The following is a 19,807-nucleotide window of genomic DNA, read 5'->3' as shown; positions in this document are numbered from 1 at the left end:
AGAAAGAAAGTGAGGAAAGAATGAGTTTCAAATGAGTGAAATTACAGGATCCCAAGTTTCTAGCAATATATCCACTTATAAGACATGACGTGATCGAATCTTCTATCGTTTCTTAGACAGGGTTATGTTTGGATGAATGGAGTCTCTCTCATGGCTGAAGTTGAAGCTTTGGTTGATATAGTAGGATAGACTATGTAATCGTTAACTAATGTTGTGGTAAAACTCAACTTATAACAGCGGAAAGAAAAAGAAAACAAAGTAAACACAAGAAAAATTAGACGAGTAGTTAGATGCTTTAAATGAAGCTGTTCGTTCTTAACCTGTTTTCATCTCCCAAATCTTGATCTGACTTGTCTGGTGCCTTTAAACTCAAAAGGTTGGTCCAGAGTGCAAACGTTTCTCCTCCTCTACACCATAAATTACACGTTATCTGAGTCACATGGTGTACTCTAGTAGAGTACAATTTGGACAATTTTTTTTGTTTAATATAAGAATGCATTCAATAGTTATAACAATTGCATTAATTGTGTGTGATTTAAGCATAATAATCACATATATAGGTTGTAGACATGATATCAGAGGTCGCTTTACCCGAAAAGTTTCCCTCATTGATGGAATTTTTTTTAACAGTGACTTTGAAAATTTTTAAAGCTGTCTGTTATTTTGGCAGATTATACTGAGTGTGATGTATTATAGGCCTAACTGTAATCAGTCCCTGTCCACTTGTGCTCAAGTTAATGTTTAACGAATGGCTTTTCTGAGTTATGTGTTAAGCTGTTTTATTGATGTCTTTCTGTGGTTGAAACACTGATTAAGGGATTACATTTAGACATGATTCGTATTTTGGTAAGATGGACCGTATCTTTCAACATATTTTTTGATGTTCATTCGTGTTTATTTCGTTCTGTAGCAGCGAATGGGTGATTGCATTTACTTGCGCACCACTTCGCTTGAACTGAGTGATACAGCTACAGTGATCTCTACAATAAAGTGCGCCAAAATGTATTTATTGTTTGAATTTTGTGATAATATGGACAGAATTTGAAACCTGAGACTTTTTCATATCAAAAGTAACGTAGCACAAAGCTTATTGTGATTTATTGGACAAATATTAATGATGTTCAACTTTCTCTTCATAAATAAATAAATGCATAATCTAGCATATATGCTTGTTTTGTAAGTTCGTGAACAAAAACAGCACCTAATAAATGGCTTATTATCATTAAAATACGAAAATTAAAATGACGGGTGATAATAGATTATGACAGAATTTTTATGATAATTCATGATATAGAATTATGCAGTTGAATGATTTTTGATACATTTTTGCATTGTTTTGGAATGATTTGATGCAGTTTATGTTTTTTTTGGATTTCAATCCTTTGAGGTTTAAGAGCTCAGGTCAAACCGAGGTCTTTGAGAAGATGGTCCGTGTTATATCTGTCTTGGGGGTCGAACAACCTCTGGCATTATCTTTGTGTTTTTCCTCGTGCAAGTCACAATGTCTCGTCCTTTGGACCGTTAGTCTTGGGTTAACTGCCTAAAATTGACAACATTCTTCCTTTTATCTAGGATCATCTCTTACAAGCGTGCATTGCCATACAGTACTTAGTTGGGGGTTTCGTTAGTTAGCTCAGACTGAATGGAGTCTTAAATGACAGAACTTCTGATTTAGGGTCCGGAGTGTGGAGTTGGAATTTGGCTCTTTCTCACAGTCTGAAAGAGTCATTGCGGTCTGAGATATATTTATTTATATATATATATATATATATATATATATAGACTATACACTAAAACAAAATTATACACGCGTCACTTTTGTTTTTGCCTCCATTTTTCATGAGCTGAACACTTTTTCTATACACAAAACGCCTATTTCTCTCAAATATTGTTCACAAATCTGTGTTAAGGAGCACTTCTCCTTTGCCAAGATAATCCATCCACCTCAGGTGTGGCATATCAAGATACTGATTAAACAGCATGATTATTGCACAGGTGTGCCTTAGGCTGGCAACAATAAAAGGCCACTCTTTACAAATTACAGAGTTTTACGAGACATTACAAGAAAATTACAAACATTACAAATCCTTGTTTTTGAATGTACTAATAAACATGAGTCTCCATAGACTCCCAGCATCTGAGCCACTGAGGACACTGTGGATTCATTTTATTTATGAAGGAAATGTGACAAAGAAATTAGGTAAAGTTTTATATGCTTGATCAAATTATTTTACTCCGGACTGCTTTGCAAACAAGGGTCAGTTCAACACTGGATTTGCACAAAAGTTGATTCTGAAAAGATGGGTCGATACCCACTGTTTGTGCTCAAACTTCATAAACATTTACAAAATATGAAGTGCCATACTTGTTCTGTTTCCAAATCGCATTTCTGAATGTGCTTGTTAGCATGCTGTACAGCTAATGTGGCTAAAGTTACCATTGCCTCTTGACTATATTCACAGAGACCAGAGTTATGTCATTAGTTTTATCCCGAATACGCTCACCGTCTGCATAATTCATAAACACACATTTATTATGCACAATACAGTAAGGTGACTGACATTTTAAACGGTGTATGTTTTCTGTAAAGATAAGAGACTTGTACTAAGAGTGGTTATTGAACAACGACAGATGATCATGACGGAACATGCTAATCGACAAGTTGGAAAAAACTCCACAACAACTACATAAATTCATCAACTAATTGATCACACTTTCATAAGTCAAAGCAGGATCAAGCATTGGCTTTCTATGTAGCAGGGACAATCAAACTGTTTGCTTAAACAATAAAAACAACAAATTGATTTAACAATAAGAAAATAGCTGGCCATATTGTGTCTGAAATATTAATTATGCTATTATAACTTACTGTTTATAAAACTGTTGTATTGTAGCAGTATCATTGAGAACAGAATGCTGTTGTTCTGAATATCAGCATGTCCTGTGCCCCTTGTTTCTATATCTGTGCTGATATTCAATATAGCAGTACTCTTTCTCATTTGATATTGCTTAATTGAATTGTAAGAACATGCGATGTTACAGGTTGCCGGCTGGAGTTTTAATGATGGGTCTGCAGAAGCTGGGGGGCGAGACTATGCGTGACAAGAGGCGACGAGAAAGACAAGAGTTATATGAGCTGAGAGTCACTGAATGGTTAGTTCAACCAAGAAAAGAGAATCTTTTTAAATGCACATATTTTATGAAGAGACGCATAACCTTTGAAAAGATAATTGAGCTAATATTTCCATTGCAGGAATGCTCGTCTAAAGCTTACAGATGATCTAATTGGAGAAATGAGGAGTGAGAAACACCAGGACACTGATAATGACCTTCAACAAATAGACCAAGGAATGAGAAAGGGGAAAACGCATTAACATCAAAGACTTGAGAGTGCTAATGAAAAAAGACTCAATGTTTTTTGTTTTGTTTTTTCTCAGAATGTTTAATCATTTGCTGAACATTGTCTAGGATGTTGTATGTGTCCATGGTACCTGCTCCCATTATTATTTTATCAATGTGATGCTTATTTTCAAATGTAAATGTAAATACATTTAGCCTGTGAGCTTCTAAAGTATAGATAAGGTGACAGGAGATTGAAGATATAAATTAAATGGCCTTTTTTGGTTTGAACTATTTTGGTTTGTTTAAAGGGGTGGTAAAGTATGATTTCACTTTAGTAACTTTAGCTAGTGTGAAATGTTGCTGTTTGAGCATAAACAAAATCTGTAAAGTTACAACGCTCAAAGTTCAAAGCAAAGGGAGATATTTGCTTTTAAAGAAAAGGACTACAAAAAACGGCTGGTAGGGACTACATGACATTCCGCCGGGTTTAGTGACATCAGCAACCCTAAAATGTACATAAACCGGGAACATGCAGTCCATGTTGAGAACGAGAAGAGGAAAAGTTGTTGTATAAGAGTGTATTTGTGAGTCAGCTCAAACTTTAGCATCCTTCTTTTCACATGCAATAGAAAGTCACTCTGTGTGCATCTCACAACAGTTCCTATACGAGCGATTTATAGATTAACATGACAGAATATCCTAATTGAAGATAGTTAACTCCACATCAGCAACATAAATTCATCAACTAACCATTCAGAGACGTCCTGTTGCATTCTACATGTTGTCACTTCTTCTCGAGTCTCTCCATCTTTGTCTGACTCCATTTTAACATTAAAGGCAGAACAGTTTCTGTCATTTTAGTGTGTCTGCATGAGGTAATCGCTCTGCTAACACACAAGAGCTCTTGAAACCCCGCCCTCTGCAGCAGCTCATTTGCATTTAAAGGGCCAGGCACAAAACGGTGTGTTTTTGCTAAAAAAAAGTGACAACTTTAACATATTATATAAAAATATCCGTGGGGTATTTTGTGCTAAAACTTCACACACACACTCTGGGGACATCAGAGATTTATTTTACATCTTGTGAAAATGCCATTTTACCACCCCTTTAAAGCGTGGACAGAGGATGCGAGCAGAGAAGGTGTGATATATAGATGCGGCCTTGTGGAATTATTCTTATCGCAAAATTAAAGTGGCTGTGCAGAGATAGGAGCTCGCGTTTGGAAAAATTTGGGCTGTCTGTGTTCGCCAAAAATTCTGGTGTTCGTTCTTAACCTGTTTTCATCTCCCAAATCTTGATCTGACTTGTCTGATGCTTTTAAATAGAGCTGCACGATTATGACAAAAATCATAATTGCCGATTATTCCCTTGAAATTGTAATTGCGATTATTAATTACGATTATCACAATTTACATTGAATATATATATATAGGCATATTATAATACATGTTTACACAAAAATTGTTAACACACACAAGTACTGTCCCCCTTTACTTAACATGTCACATAAATTGTATGACTCATAGTAAAGACTAGAAAAACATTAGGACTATGGTAAAGCAATTAAATAGCAGTCCCAAACTAGTTTTTGTTAATAAAATGTTGATATGAGCCACCACAGTCATTTAATAATATAAAAAATAACACAAAGTGAAAATAAAGTGGCATTTTTGGGTTATGGAAACGACAGTTACCATGGTAAATACACAATTGTAGCGGATCAGTAGACGCACCACAGGGTCAGCCCCAAATAAAGAGAAACACCAGCAACGTCTTTTCGCTTTTGCGTGTTTACTGCAATCATAAAATGGGACAGTGTTACAATCAATCATCTGTTCTGGATTGACAATCTCTCTTCAGAGTGCTTCCCGCAAACTCTTATTACAAGATGTATTTTCTTTACAGTATCTTAAGTGGTTCCATTTAATAAGATGCTTAACGCCAAAGGCATATTTTTTATGTAGAACTAATAAGATTTATGAATTCAGAAAATTAATAAAACAATAATGAAACAAAAGAATGCAACTCATACCTGCAATCATAAAATGGGACAGTGTTACAATCAATCATCTGTTCTGGATTGACAATCTGCAAATACATCATTCAGTTAGTACATTGTCCCATATTTCTAATATGCAGGCAACTTACAATATTAAAGAAACAATTCACAGTTTCAGCTTCTTCTTAACACACATAACATGCTTTAAATCATGAACCAGAATGCACCCAGAATGCACCGTTGATTACTGGCGCGCATTTCACTCGGTACAGCACAGATTAACCACTCATGTCATCAAAATGAAATTAAGTGAAACCCAAATCAACATTAACAAGCATCCTCATACCCATGAAAACCAACATAGGACATTAACTGATACTTAAAGTGTTAAACCATTCATAGAAATATGACACAATCGCACGTTTAAAGCAATACAGTTTATGTACTATATTAAACATGAAGAACCATCTATTTAACAAACAACAGGGTCACCAACAGTATTACCACCATATTTCGTTCTGATTTCATAATGACTTCTATTTAATATGCTCTAAGACCTTGTTTGAATTGTCCATTAACGGAGACACATACATCTCGTCAGAGTGCTTCCCGCAAACTGAAGAGTGCAACACGCGAGGAATATACCATTGATTGAAGAAATGGGGGGGAGGACACAACACATCTTTCCAATCAAACTCATGCAGTACAGGGCAGTAGTGCTATGTTTGGTAACCACAAAGACTAAATGCTGGTTGCTGTATGTTAAATTAAATACTGGTGTTGATTTAATGTTCCAACTTCCCCCACCTTAATGAAATGTGGATCATTCCTTGCTCGATCTCTCTCTGCAACTGATTGAAAAGCAACTAATCTATTTAACAAAGTTTGATGAATTATAAATTTTTCACACCATTACACAATACTAACAAGAACTGTTAATGAAACAGCTCCCGGTGAATAGAATGAAAATCATACCTGCATGCAAATCCTTCTCAGCTAACACGTGATTTATTGGTATTTTACTTTTATTTCGTGACTTACTAATTTACATTGTAACGACGTTGCATGCTCGTAGTTCCCTTTCGAGAGGTCTCTCCTATTGCGTAAGTAGCTTACGCTAAGGGAAAACTCCTTTTCTCGAGAATATTGAAGTCTTTATGTAAAACCCATTGCAGCTGCACAGCTGACAGCAATGAACGAAGGAAGCTCGGTCATTGGCTGTGCTGCGGCAACTTGCTCGAACCAATGATGGGGCGACTCTGAATGCGCGACCAATGAGCGCGCTTCGCGCCCGCGCGCGTCAGAGCCCGCCAAGATGGGCGTGGCCAAGAGCTATTTATTGGGCGCCCCGTCATGAGAGTTCTTTAGATTTAATCTCCTTCAGCGAACACCTTCTTCGCTGGATCCTCCGGATTATTGAAGCCTTCGCCGCCGTCGAAAAGCATACCAGCGGGATTGCTACGAGGACGTCGGCACCTTCAGCCGCCTTCGAACGCCATCCTACTGAGCCATCCGGCGTGCCACACACGCAAGTATCTTTACATCTGTTCGCCCCGCGACACTTGTAAAAGAGCAATTTTCTGAGGCGTTGTTTCAAATGCCTTCCTGCGCGTCGTGCAGAGACCTTCTCCCGGACGGGGATCGTCACATCATCTGCGCTCGCTGCCTGGGCCGGGACCACGCAGAAGCTGCTTTGACCAAGGGCGGATGCCCGGAATGTGATGACCTGGGTCTCTCCGCACTGCGGGCTCGCCTCGCCGCTTTCGCCGTGAGCGAGCCCATCGCCGCCACCCCTCTGTTTGAGCCGCGCACTAAGAAAAAGCGCCGCTCACAGAGGCTTCCTGAACCGGAGCTCAGTGACGTCACGCCGAGCCAGTCTCCGCGTGCCTCACCGCCGCTCTTGCCTTCCCCACCGCCGGTTCAGTTCACCCAGCCGGACCCACACCCCTCTAGCAGAGCGGTGGGCCTTGTGACTTTCGGCGCGTCCGAGGACGATGGGGGAATGGATGACAGCTTGTCCATCGACGCTGCATCGGACGACTGGCCGGGCTCCACTCTCGACCCCGCCCCGTCGACGCTAGCTAGCACGAGCGGGGGCTCCACCATGGATACGGAGATTATCCCCGTCCTCTCGAAGGCCGTAGAGGACCTCGGGCTCGATTGGTCTTCTCCCGAAGAACCAACCCGAAGCCGACTGGATGAGTGGTTTCTGCAGGGGCGCCAGCAGGCCCCTCGGCAAAGGCCTTCTCCCTTCTTCCCGGAGGTTCATGACGAACTCACCAAGTCATAGAAAGCCCCCCACTCTGCGCGTCTGAAGCCTTCTATTTCTTCGTCGCTCTCCTCTGTGGACGGCGCAAAGGAAAGAGGCTACGAGGGAACGCCGCCCCTCGAGGAGGCCGTGGCCAATCATCTCTGCCCGCCCTCCACCACCGGATGGAAAGCCAAAGCTTCCCACCCGTCGAAGCCCTGCCGCACTACATCTGCTCTCGCCGGTCGCGCCTACGCCGCCGCCGGCCAAGCTGCATCAGCGCTTCACTCAATGGCGGTACTTCAAGTGTTCCAAGCTAAGCTTCTCCGCTCTATGGACGAGTCTGGCCCCGAACCCGAAGCCTTTAAGGACCTACGCAGCGCAACTGATATAGCTCTGCAAGCCAAGAAGGACACCGCCCAGTCAATTGGCCGCGCCATGGCTAATTTGACTGTTCTCGAGCGCCATCTGTGGCTGACTCTGACGGAGATGAAGGACGCGGATAAGGCGCCGTTTCTCGACGCGCCTATCTCCACCAGCGGGCTGTTTGGACCGGCGGTTAAAGGTTTCGCCGAACGCTTCACTGAGGCCCAGAACACTTCACAAGCTATGCGCCATTTCCTGCCCAAGCGCTCCAGCTCATCGCAGAGCAGACAGAGACCGCCACAGCCGCAGCGGGCTAGAACAGCTCCCACCGCCTCTCAGCCCGCGCCTCATGCTGCCGCTCGACGCCGCTCGCGCTCCCACAACCGCAAGCCGCCTCCTGAGCGACGGGGTCCTCGGCCCAAGATTGTGCTGAACCCTGAGCCTCGAAAGCCGTCCTAGCCACAGGAATGAGAAGAGAGAGTGCGTGTCTCGCAAAAGCCGGACCACTCTCTCTGCAAAAGCTCAAACATTACCCAGTCCCCTTACAGGCGGCTGGAAATGTCCATACAGCAGTCAATGGGCCAGTCACAGAGCTCGCTCACCTGCAAACAAACGCCGTTTTTACGGCGACGCACAGAAACACAAAAAGAGTCTTTTTCTGCCTGTGTCACTAAGGGTTCACATGTCCACAAAGTGTGCATTCCCAGATACTGTCAAAACAGTGCCAAATACGTTCCCAGCTCAGGCTGCGCGCCCCATGAATGTAGATCACGTGCCTACGGTCATGTACGCACCACTACACACAAGCACTGTTCACACAGTTATGAATTCATCCCCAGTAAAAGCGGGAAACATTATAAAAGTGATGCGTGTGCCTACCACTGTTTATGCACCCCCACTTATAAACACTGTCCTTACAGTGTCAAACACAACCCCAGCTCAGGCTGCGAGTTTTACAGACATAGCGCGCGCTGCTGTAAGCACACACGCGCCCATTCACTCAGCTGCTCAGCGCGCGCCCGCGCCTCTGAGAGCTACGAGCTCAGGCGATTCGCTGGCCGGGTCCCTACGTCACAGCGGCCCGCCCCTAGCCTGTATTCAGCCCATATCTGTACACGCAGCGGCATGGGAAAACATTCCAGATATGCCGAAATGGGTATTGAATATAGTAAAGCACGGATACTCGCTCCAGTTCGCTCGCAGACCACCACGTTTTATGACTGTGGTCGAGACGAAAGTGAGAAAGGAGTGTTCACAGGTTCTACGCACCGAGGTGCGCAAACTAATAGAAAAGGGCGCTGTGGAAACTGTTCCCCCCTCTATGAGCGAGGCAGATTTTTACAGCCGCTATTTTCTCGTCCCGAAAAAGGATGGTGGTCTCCGCCCCATCCTAGATCTCAGACACCTGAACAAAGCACTAATGATTCGCTCGTTCAGAATGTTAACAACCAAGCATATCCTCGCGCAAGTACGCCCAGGAGATTGGTTTCTCTCAGTGGATCTGAAAGATGCTTACTTTCACATTCCAATAGCGCCTCATCACAGGCCGTTTCTGAGATTCGCTTTCGAGGGACAGTCTTACCAGTACACAGTACTTCTGTTCGGCCTGTCCCTGGCTCCCCGTACATTCACGAAATGTATGGACGCAGCACTTTCCCCCTTGAGACGAAGGGGAGTGCGAATACTGAATTATCTCGATGATTGGCTGGTCCTAGCACAATCAGAGAGTCAGTTAATAACACACAGATCTTGGATTATCAGCCATTTAGAATGCCTGGGTCTAAGAATCAATTTTGCAAAAAGCATACTATCTCCCAGCCAGAGGATTTCTTTCCTGGGAATAGTTCTAGACTCGATGCAAATGACAGCGCGTCTCTCATCAGAGCGCGCGCTCACCATCCGGCGCCTTGCAACATCATTCAAGGCGGGCGCGCGCGCCCCCGTCAAGCGGTTTCAGAGGATGCTCGGTCTCATGGCCTCATTATCGGCCGTACTCCAGCTAGGATTGTTGCATATGCGCCCTCTCCAACGCTGGCTCAAGAGCCGCGTCCCTACTCACGCGTGGCGTTCGGGCCACTTTTTAATCAGAGCGAACCACGGCTGTATAAAAGCCCTGACGCACTGGAAAGCCGCCGACTGGTACCAATCAGGCGTGAGTCTGGGTGTGAACACAAGGAGAAAGATGATAACGACAGATGCCTCCAAAATAGGTTGGGGGGCCCTTTACGAGGGCAGGCCTGTCTCCGGCTTTTGGTCAAACCCGGAGAAGCGCCTACACATAAACTTTCTGGAGATGAAAGCGGTCGCTTTGGCTCTCAGAGCCCTGCTTCCACATCTAAAAAACGAACACGTCCTGGTCCGAACGGACAACATGACGGTAGTGTCGTACATAAATCGCCAGGGTGGACTCAGGTCGATCTCCATGCATTCAATGGCCAGGAGACTCATTTTATGGTCCCAGCACAACTTGCGCTCGCTGAGAGAAGCGCATGTGCCAGGCAGACATGCTATCCAGAGACAAGATTCTCCCAGGAGAATGGGCTCTCAACCCGCTGACGATTCAATGGTTATGGAAAACCTTTGGCAAAGCGGAGATCGACCTCTTCGCCTCCAAGGAGAACGCGCACTGCTCTCTTTTCTTAACGAAGAGCACAGACGCGCTCGCCCAGAGCTGGCCGAGCCGCCCCTTATATGCCTTTCCCCCGATCGCGATGCTGCCACAGGTCATCAGTCGGGTCAGAGAGGAGAAAAACGCAGTGCTTCTGATGGCCCCACTCTGGAAGAACCAAACATGGTTTCCAGATCTGATGCAAATGCAATCTGCACCACGGCCGATTCCACTGAGGCCAGACCTCCTCAGTCAGGCCAGCGGGATGATATTTCATCCCCGCCCCGATCTGTGGGCCCTTCATGCATGGCCCCTCAACGGGTTCCCAGGAACCTCACGAGCGGAGCGCTAAAAACCATCGCTGAGGCACGGGCGCCCTCCACGAGACGCTTATATGCCCAGAAATGGAAAGTGTTCAGTGACTGGTGTAATGCCAAGGGCCTGAACCCTGAGACATGCGAGATTACGAACGTACTCGCTTTTCTACAAGGGCTTCTGGAGGCAGGCCGCACCCCCTCCACGCTCAAAGTATATGTGGCGGCCATCACAGCGTCACACAACCCTGTAATGGAACGTCCATTGGGAAGAAACAACCTAATTATTCGTTTCCTAAGAGGCGCTAGGAGGATGAACCCTTCACGCCCCCCCTCAGTGCCGATCTGGGACCTAGCTACTGTCCTAGACGCTCTTAAAGGGCCCCCGTTCGAACCACTCCGAACCGTGCACCTTAAACAGCTCTCTCTCAAGACTGCGCTCTTGCTGGCACTCGCCTCGGTCAAGAGAGTGGGCGACCTGCACGCGCTTTCGACAAGCGCTGCCTGCCTAGAATTCGGACCTAACGACTGCAGGGTCGTCCTTAGACTGAAACATGGGTATATTCCTAAAGTGCTCACCACTCCCTTCAGAGCACAGGTTATCTCCCTAACTGCGCTATCGTCTCCAGCAGACGAACACGACGCTAATCTACTCTGCCCCGTTAGGGCTCTTAGAGTGTATTTGGAGCGTTCTGCCCTATTCAGACAGACAGAACAACTGTTTGTATGCTTTGGCGGCCGTACGAAAGGTTCCGCCGTTTCAAAGCAGAGAATCTCTCACTGGATAGTTGAGGCTATAGCGCTGGCTTATGAAGCTAAGGGACTTCAACGCCCCTGGGGAGTCAAAGCACACTCCACCAGGAGTGTGGCTTCTTCCTGGGCATGGTCGAGCGGGATACCGATCGAGGATATTTGTGCGGCGGCAGGCTGGGCCTCACCGTCCACATTTATCAGGTTCTACAACCTACAGGTCCCGACATTGCATTCCAATGTACTATCAGCATGATACTAGTTGAACTACGAGTTCGTATCTAGATTATGTATGTGCTTGTGTCACACTGAACGCCTTCTAGCCGCTCTGTATTTTTCCCACATATAAAGCTCGCCTCTGCCGGCTAGTTGGATGATAACTTTGCTTTTCAGCTCAGGCACCTGCCTCTGGCTATCATAAGGCGAAGTTCAGCACGCACGGAGTTTTGCATGGTGTTCCCATAGCGTAAGCTACTTACGCAATAGGAGAGACCTCTCGAAAGGGAACGACTCGGTTACTAACGTAACCTCGGTTCCCTGAGAGGAGGGAACGAGTATTGCGTAAGCTGCCGTGCTTGTGCTTGGTTAGTTCGCTTCAGTCGTTTTAACCTAAAGAACTCTCATGACGGGGCGCCCAATAAATAGCTCTTGGCCACGCCCATCTTGGCGGGCTCTGACGCGCGTGGGCGCGAAGCGCGCTCATTGGTCGCGCATTCAGAGTCGCCCCGTCATTGGTTCGAGCAAGTTGCCGCAGCACAGCCAATGACGAGCTTCCTTCGTTCATTGCTGTCAGCTGTGCAGCTGCAATGCGTTTTACATAAAGACTTCAATATTCCTCGAGAAAAGGAGTTTTCCCTTAGCGTAAGCTACTTACGCAATACTCGTTCCCTCCTCTCAGGGAACCGTGGTTACGTTAGTAACCGAGTCGTTTCTTTTGCACCTTATACAGTGAAGCGATACACAGCGCGCGCCCGTGCATTTGCGCGTGCAATTGAAGAGTGCGCGCTACGAGCACAGTATAACGGCTGACAGGACAGTAAAGTCCGTTTTTCTGAGGTGAAAGACTTTTTATTTCAGCGTACACTTACGTCACTGCCTGGTATGTCATATTGTGCTGGGTTTTCTGAAGTAGTCGTGATTCGCCTCTCATAACATAAATGCTCTAAACACACACGCAGAGTGGATTTTCTTTTGTATAGCCTTGAACGATTACGTAATCGTGGCATCCGTAATCGTAATCGCAATTAGAAATTCGATTAATTGTGCAGCCCTACTTTTAAACTCAAAAGGTTGGTCCAGAGTGCAAACGTTTCTCCTCCTCTCATCATAAATTACTGAGTCACATGGTGTATTACCTTTCCCGCTCTAGTACAGTACAATTTGGACAGTTTTTTTTTATAATAAGAATGCGATACAAGTCATCTTCTGAGTTATGAGCAGACGATCATACTGACAGGAAACAAGAAACACTTTGTCAACCATTCAATAGTTACCGTATTTTCCGCACTATAATGCGCACTTAAAAGCCTTTAATTTTCTCAAAAAACGACAGTGCGCCTTATAATCCGCAGCGCCTTATATATGGATCAATTGGTTAATTGGATCAATTGGTTAATAACGCTCCACGTTATTAATTTCGCCCGCAAACTCGCGCTCGTGTCCATCTTATGCCCGCTCTGTCACGCGGCCAGTTCAACCTCGTATAAATCAGGTTATGCCCGCTCACGAGCGCTCACTCTTACCCCTAAAATCCACTGGATCCGTCTACGGCGCGGAACGTCAGCGTCGCGGATGCCGCAGCTAATCGCAGCCATTATAGTCAATGCTCTAAAGTCCACCAGCTGCGGACGCAGCGCGTCTCAGAAGCGTCCCAGAAGCGGCTCTCCGCGCCGCTTCGCTAAAGATAGGCGCCTAGTCTATTTTTGACGGACCCGCGTCCAAGCCGCACCGTGAATACAAAATAAAAGTCAAAAAACACAATCAATTTCAAAATAAACACCCTGTGGAGACTCCGCATCCCTACAGTTTGGACAACAATGCCTCTGATTGGATACCAAGTAGGAAATAACAACAGAAAAAACTAATAGAAAGAATTCACTTAATTAAGTAACCCACTTACCTATTGTAGAAGCACAAAGAGGAAAATTGAAGAAGAAAAAATCAATAAGGTAGCACAATTAACTGTCTGCTCCTGAGCCAAAAGTGACAAATGAACAACAAATAAACAACGCTCCGATTCTGAGGAAAAATTAATACGTCACCAACGCTCCGCTGCTGAAACGCGTCCGCTTCCAGTGGACTTTGACGCCGAGCTAGGGACGCATCAAAAACGTGGCGCTGACGTTCCGCGCCGTAGACGGATCCCGTGGATTTTAGGGGTTAGGCCTGGGACACACTGGCAGCGTGGCGTAAGCGTGGCGTTTCTGTTGCTTGTCAGCTGCGTGGCGGCTGTGTCGCCTGGGACACACTGGCTGCGTGGCGTAAGCGTCTCAGCTGCGTGGCGTGTCCGTTTTTATTTCGGCTCCCATGTTAACAGGTTAGAGCTTGCACACTGCCTGCGTGACACGCGCGTCTCAGGCGCAGCATGAGCCGCACGGAAAACGCGTGCATGCTAGAAATAGAACCGACGCCTATTTTTCACGCGACACGCAAGCGTGTTGGAAGCGTTTCCAGGCAAAATAGAATAGGAAAAGATGTTTATATGTTATTTTGTACACAAATACATATTAATAAATTACATTTTTTTAAATTTAGATATAAATATAGACCTAATTTAAAAATAATTAAATAAATAGGCCTTATTATCAATTTTCAAATATTGCACCTGTCAATACAGAACGACATATTCTGTAGTCTATTTTGCTGTCAATACTGCTGTGCTGACAGTGTCTTTATCAGTAGGCTTTATATTTATGCTTAACACGAAGTATAGGGCTTGCACAACTCTCTCCCATATGTCGAACAAGGGTGATGCGTGTCAGCAGCGCCGCGTCAGACACGCTTCTGATGTGCAAAGACACAGAAAACGCGACGCAGCCGCCACGCAGCCGCCACGCAGCTGACACGCAACAGAAATGCCACACTTACGCCACGCAGCCAGTGTGTCCCAGGCCTTACTAACAGACATACAAACAGACACACTGTCCCCGGCGCTGCTCGCGCGTCACAGAATGTTCATAAAGCGTTCCCCGTTCTCAGTAACCGGGTCGTCTCATTCAAAACAGCCAGCTGTTGCTGTCAGCGAGCTGCCACACATGAATACTCATATGAGTCAGGCTGCGAATGTAAGTTACGTGCCCGCCCCAGTGCGCTCACACATACTAATAAACGCCTCGCCTCCGGCACCGCGCACTAGCTACAAAACTCTCAGAAAACGTTCCCCGTTCAAGCCAAGGTAACCGGGGCGTCATATATGAAACAGCATGCCATCGCTGTCAGCGAGCCGGCGCACATGAATACTCATATGAGTCAGGCTGGGAATGTAAGTTACGTGCCCGCCCCAGCGCGCTCACGCTTACTAATAAACGCATCTTTATTAATACTACTTACTAATAGCACTAATAGCACATTAAATAGCACATCTAGTGGATGCATAACGCAAACACAGTCAAACGTTTGACTACAGTATCTTATGCGCCTTATAATCCGGTGCGCCCTATATACAGTTAATGTTCTAAAATAGGTCATTCATTGAAGGTGCGCCTTATAATCCGGTGCGCCTTATAGTGCGGAAAATACGGTATATCGAATATATAAAGAAGTGGTTTGAGAAGTGGTCATGAACAAAGATGGAGTTTACCTGAGTCAGGAGACAGTCAATACCGTTGCTCATTTCCCATGTTATTATATCGGGCAACCAACCTTTACATTTAAAAAATTTTAAACAATTTTCAGCTCAAAACTCACTTTCAGGCACCAGCGAGTGTTTGAAATAACTTCATTGCGAAATAAATATATTTATATGTGATTCTAAAGTCTACTTGCTAACCGTTGCAATAATAAATAACACGTTTATGGAAAATACTAGAGACTGCTTGAAGAACTTAGACAAATCATATATTATTATAATAGTGCATTTATTTGGTTTCATGTTTTATCTGTATCTTCTCTGTGCCTTTGTTGATACTGGAGTAATGCATCTGCATATATGTCATAAAAACCATGCACTCTGGTTAACTTGTACAACTCATAACTCTGTTTTCAAAACGGTTCTCCCCACTCAGTGATGCACCCACTGAGAATCCTGTTGAAAGTGCCCTAGTTATTGGCGATTCTATGACATGGAACGTGAAAATAGAGACACCAGCCACCACAGTCACATGTTTGCCGGGAGCCAGAGCGCCTGAAATCGAAGCAAATTTAAAAGTGCTGGCTAATGCCTGGGGTCAAGGTCAGAAAGCAGACTCACTGGCTAAACTGACCATCTGCTAGTACTGCTCTTGTGTCACAGAAGTCAGATAAATCCCAACACATATAGACTCTTTCACCTATATATCATCATATAGAGACTTTTCCCCGAATTAGTAAATACAAAAAATTCCCAAACCGATTTAAGAGTAAGAACTTAATTGATGTTCAACAAAAAAAAAAGATATAATACAGATGAAGCTCGGGTTGCTTAATATTAGATCACTTTTTTCAAGAGCACTTATTGTTAATGATATGATTACAGATGAACACATTACAGTGTTTTACAGTGTAACGACTATATTGTGTCGTTATGTATAGTATGTATAGTGTCTCTTGCATTTCTATATATTTCATGCATGCTTTATGAGAGAACTACTAGTTATAACCCCACCTATATCGTGTCTTCTATCTAATTAATACTCATTTAACAACTCACACTTTAGTGTGCATCACCTCCTCATAGAATGCAGAGTGTGTTTATTATATTAATCTGAGTATAAATGGACACAAACGGCAAGGCCCATGTCTAGCCACACTTTAGACAAAGTTATAAAACCTCCCAACAAAGGAATTTTCCCACTTTGAAATTCCACCTTCCTTATTGGTCAGACCAACCCAGAGAGGTGGGACTTTTCTCAGGCTTTATAGAGCATCTACACAAGCTCTTCCCTCTCTTGGCCCTTCCTAGCATCATCGGGTTGCTGTCCTGCGTGGCCGCACCAGGCTCCGGGGCATCAGGCCTTGACTCACAACCAGCCATGTGCTCCTTCAGGAGAGAGTGGACTCTCTCAACCACAACATAGTCAAGGACAAAATGAGGAGTTTATCACAATTTCTTCATTTAGTGCAGAAGAAGTCAATCGCAACTCCAACCATCGACTGGAGCCAATGAGATCTTCTTCAAAGATGTCACACACTGCTTCCACTGCAAAGGAGATGCAAGTATCACACATTTTAAACAGATATTTAATAATAAGGGGTAGATGCCTCTTAATGAGGTGCTTTGAAATAAGAAGTTATTTTCTATAGTTTCATTACCTGGACCTGTGCAAAACACTTATTTGGTTCCCTTTCAGTCGATAACGTCGGACGTAGTCGACGTCGACTGAATGAGGATCGCATCAGAGAGCTTATCATATTTGAGTACTATTGAACGAGCCAATGGAATTGGTGTGCGTGATTCGCATCACACATTCCGCCCCCACGGCGCGGGTATAAATACGGAAGTGGATGCACGCACTAGTTGCTTTTCGCTTTGGAGCCGATCGTTTGATGTCACTGAGAGTGCTGTTGTTTACAACGCACGAGTGTGTTGGTGTTCTTCAGGAAGACTCTCCCAGTGCTGGTGTTCTACAGCGCGAGTGCAGCGGTGATCGCGAGCTTTGAGCTCTCAACTGCTGTTTTAACAGCAACAAATTCTAAATGTTTGTGTGTGTTGACGGCTGTTTAGAGGGCGGAAAAGTGAGTGCTTCACTGTTTCAGTTGTCTGTTCAGTGTTGCCGTGGTCATTCCCCTGTGTTCTCCGGCACTGGTGACGGTCCTATTTTCTGAAAGAGCAACACGGGTTCGTTTGCGTCTTTTTCGAGATGTCATTCCACCTGTGCGTTTCTGGATGCAATCGTTCCCTTTTCCTCTCTGACGGTCACAATTGTTGCATCACGTGTTTGAGCTGTATGTTTATATGTATATAAATATGTATACATGTGTGCTTATATGTTTAACATGCTGAGGCAGCTTTTGTGGACAGCTCATGTTCTCATTGCAGGAATATGACTGTCACGGTGTTGAGATCGAGACTCGCCTTCGTCCGCGAAGCGCGAGTCCCCATTACCATGCCCCACCCCCGGGTGCCGTGTGGGGTGGGTGATCGGAGGATAGTGGTGGATGTCTCGCCCGGTAACCATTCCCTGTGGGCTCTTCACTCCTCCATCACACCGCAGCCGATGGGATTCCTGTTGAGCATGCTGGTCCCTCTGTAATGGACCGATCAGCTGTTTCAATGGGGGTTCCCCCAGAGGATAAGATGTCGGTAGCAGCATCGGAGGGTGAGCTGGCCTCTGGAGATGACGACTCGGCTGTGTTATCTCCCTCTGGGAGTGTAACATTGCCCGAGCCAGATTCAGAAATGTCAGCTATGCTGAAACGGGCCGCCGAGGCTGCCGGGCTCGAGTGGAAACTCTGACGTGTCCTGTTCAGTCTCGGTTGGAGGATTAGTATCTCGGGGCAGGCCGCGCTGGTTCTCAGTTCGCCGCCCCAGTGCTTGCCTTTTCCGAAATGCATGGAGAGCTTATCAGGTGGTGAACGGCATCTTTCTCTACCAGAAACTGCCTGAATAGCTTTTCCCCCCTCACTACCCTTGATGGAGGAACGGTGAAGAGTTGCGAGGTGTCCCTCCATTGGGGCTGTCTGTCATGACACAGGTGCACCTGTGTTTTGCGGCCGCTGCCTTTTGGGGGGATCCTTGACCCCCTAGGGCCTGTGAATTCTTGTCCGTTCCGGCGGGCAGAGTTTACAAAGCCTCTGGGCAAGCTGCTTCCTTTTGCGTGCCATGGTGCTGCTACTGGTCTGTAAGGGCCCTTACAGACATGTAGCAGCACCATGGCCCATGGCATGGCATACCCATGGCATGCACAAGGGTAGCCCAGATCATGCGCTCATAGGTGAGCACCACACCGCTCCCGACCTCACCCTACAGGGCACAAGTGTCATGGCGTGTGCGATCGGTCTGACGATGTAGACCTTAGTGGTCCGGTAGCGCCATTGTTGGCTCAGCCTGGTTGATATGGTGGATGCGGACAAGTTTTGGTTCCTGATCTCCCCAATTTCCTAGGTTGGGCTGGTCAGCGACGCGGCGGAGAACTGCTTCCAACAGTTCTCTGCCGCCCAAGCGCAGACGGAGGTAATCCGGCACATCCTGCCCCGGCGGCCCGCTGCTGCCTCCACCCCGCCACCGGTGGCAGTTCCGAGGGTGTTCCCCGCCCGCCGGTCCCGCTGGGCCTCCGCAGCAGCCTCCACCCAGCCCTCAGCAGGGAGCCGGCCATAGGAGAGATGTCCAGCCCGCTCCAAGCGCTGCCAAGCCAGGTGGCAAGCGACAGCGAAAGCATTCCGGAGCTGGCCACCCAGGGTTGGATGAGGATGCTTTTTGGAGTTGGCAAAAACGATCACTCCCTCCCCCCGGGTGAGGGCCGGGTGGAGTCTTTGTTGTGTGTCGGTGTGTCTGTTCTGCCGCTGTCTCCCTAAAAAATAAAATAAAAAATGAAGTGGAGCAAGCGGTACCCACATTTCAAAGAAAGAGCAATTTCATCTGTCCCTGGGTTCCAAGAGGGCCAGTCTGGCGGGTGTGACCTTGTATAGCCTTACACCCCTCAGCCCCCCTTGGTTGCCAGCAGGCAGCTTGGTGCATTCGAGGACCTTCTCCGCCTTCTCACTCGCCCCCTGCTGCTAGTGGAGACAGGTAAGTGTTGCACAGCACACTAACACCACACTCTCCACTTTTTCTGCCCCACCTCAGGCTAGGCTATCCCACTCAAGTCAGTGATAATCATCACATTAGGTGTTGAGCAGACATTTAGTCATTTAGCAGACACTTTTATCCAAAGCGACTTACATTTGAGGATTAAACCAAGCGAGTCATCGTGGAGAGGCAAAAACAACACAAGAAGTGCTCAGAAAACAAAGTTCAAACAATACTCAGAGTAGCATAAACCAGACAAGCGAAGATTTCAAGAAAAATGTTTTTTTTTTTTTTTCTTCTATGTTAAGTGCTCACG

General features: G+C 45.8%; 1 protein-coding gene across 4 annotated transcripts in view; it reads left to right on the top strand.

The window, feature by feature from the left end:
• Window positions 1-5,116, top strand: part of timmdc1 (translocase of inner mitochondrial membrane domain containing 1) — a 168,382-nt gene extending 163,266 nt beyond the window's left edge. For all 4 annotated transcript variants that reach the window (XM_077232267.1, XM_077232265.1, XM_077232266.1 and 1 more), the window contains 2 exons: window positions 3,043-3,153; window positions 3,254-5,116. In XM_077232267.1, coding sequence (XP_077088382.1) covers window positions 3,043-3,153; window positions 3,254-3,374 — 232 coding nt within the window. In that variant the 3' untranslated portion in view covers window positions 3,375-5,116. The remainder of the gene's footprint in view (window positions 1-3,042; window positions 3,154-3,253) is intronic.
• The last annotated feature ends 14,691 nt before the right edge of the window (window positions 5,117-19,807 follow it).

This window comes from Siphateles boraxobius, unplaced genomic scaffold, assembly GCF_051911475.1.
Source record: "Siphateles boraxobius isolate OS27281-9 unplaced genomic scaffold, OSU_SipBor_1 17, whole genome shotgun sequence".
Classification (NCBI taxonomy): domain Eukaryota; kingdom Metazoa; phylum Chordata; class Actinopteri; order Cypriniformes; family Leuciscidae; genus Siphateles; species Siphateles boraxobius.
Note: the sequence above shows the minus strand (reverse complement) of the source record. Positions and strands in the feature narration are given on the sequence as shown.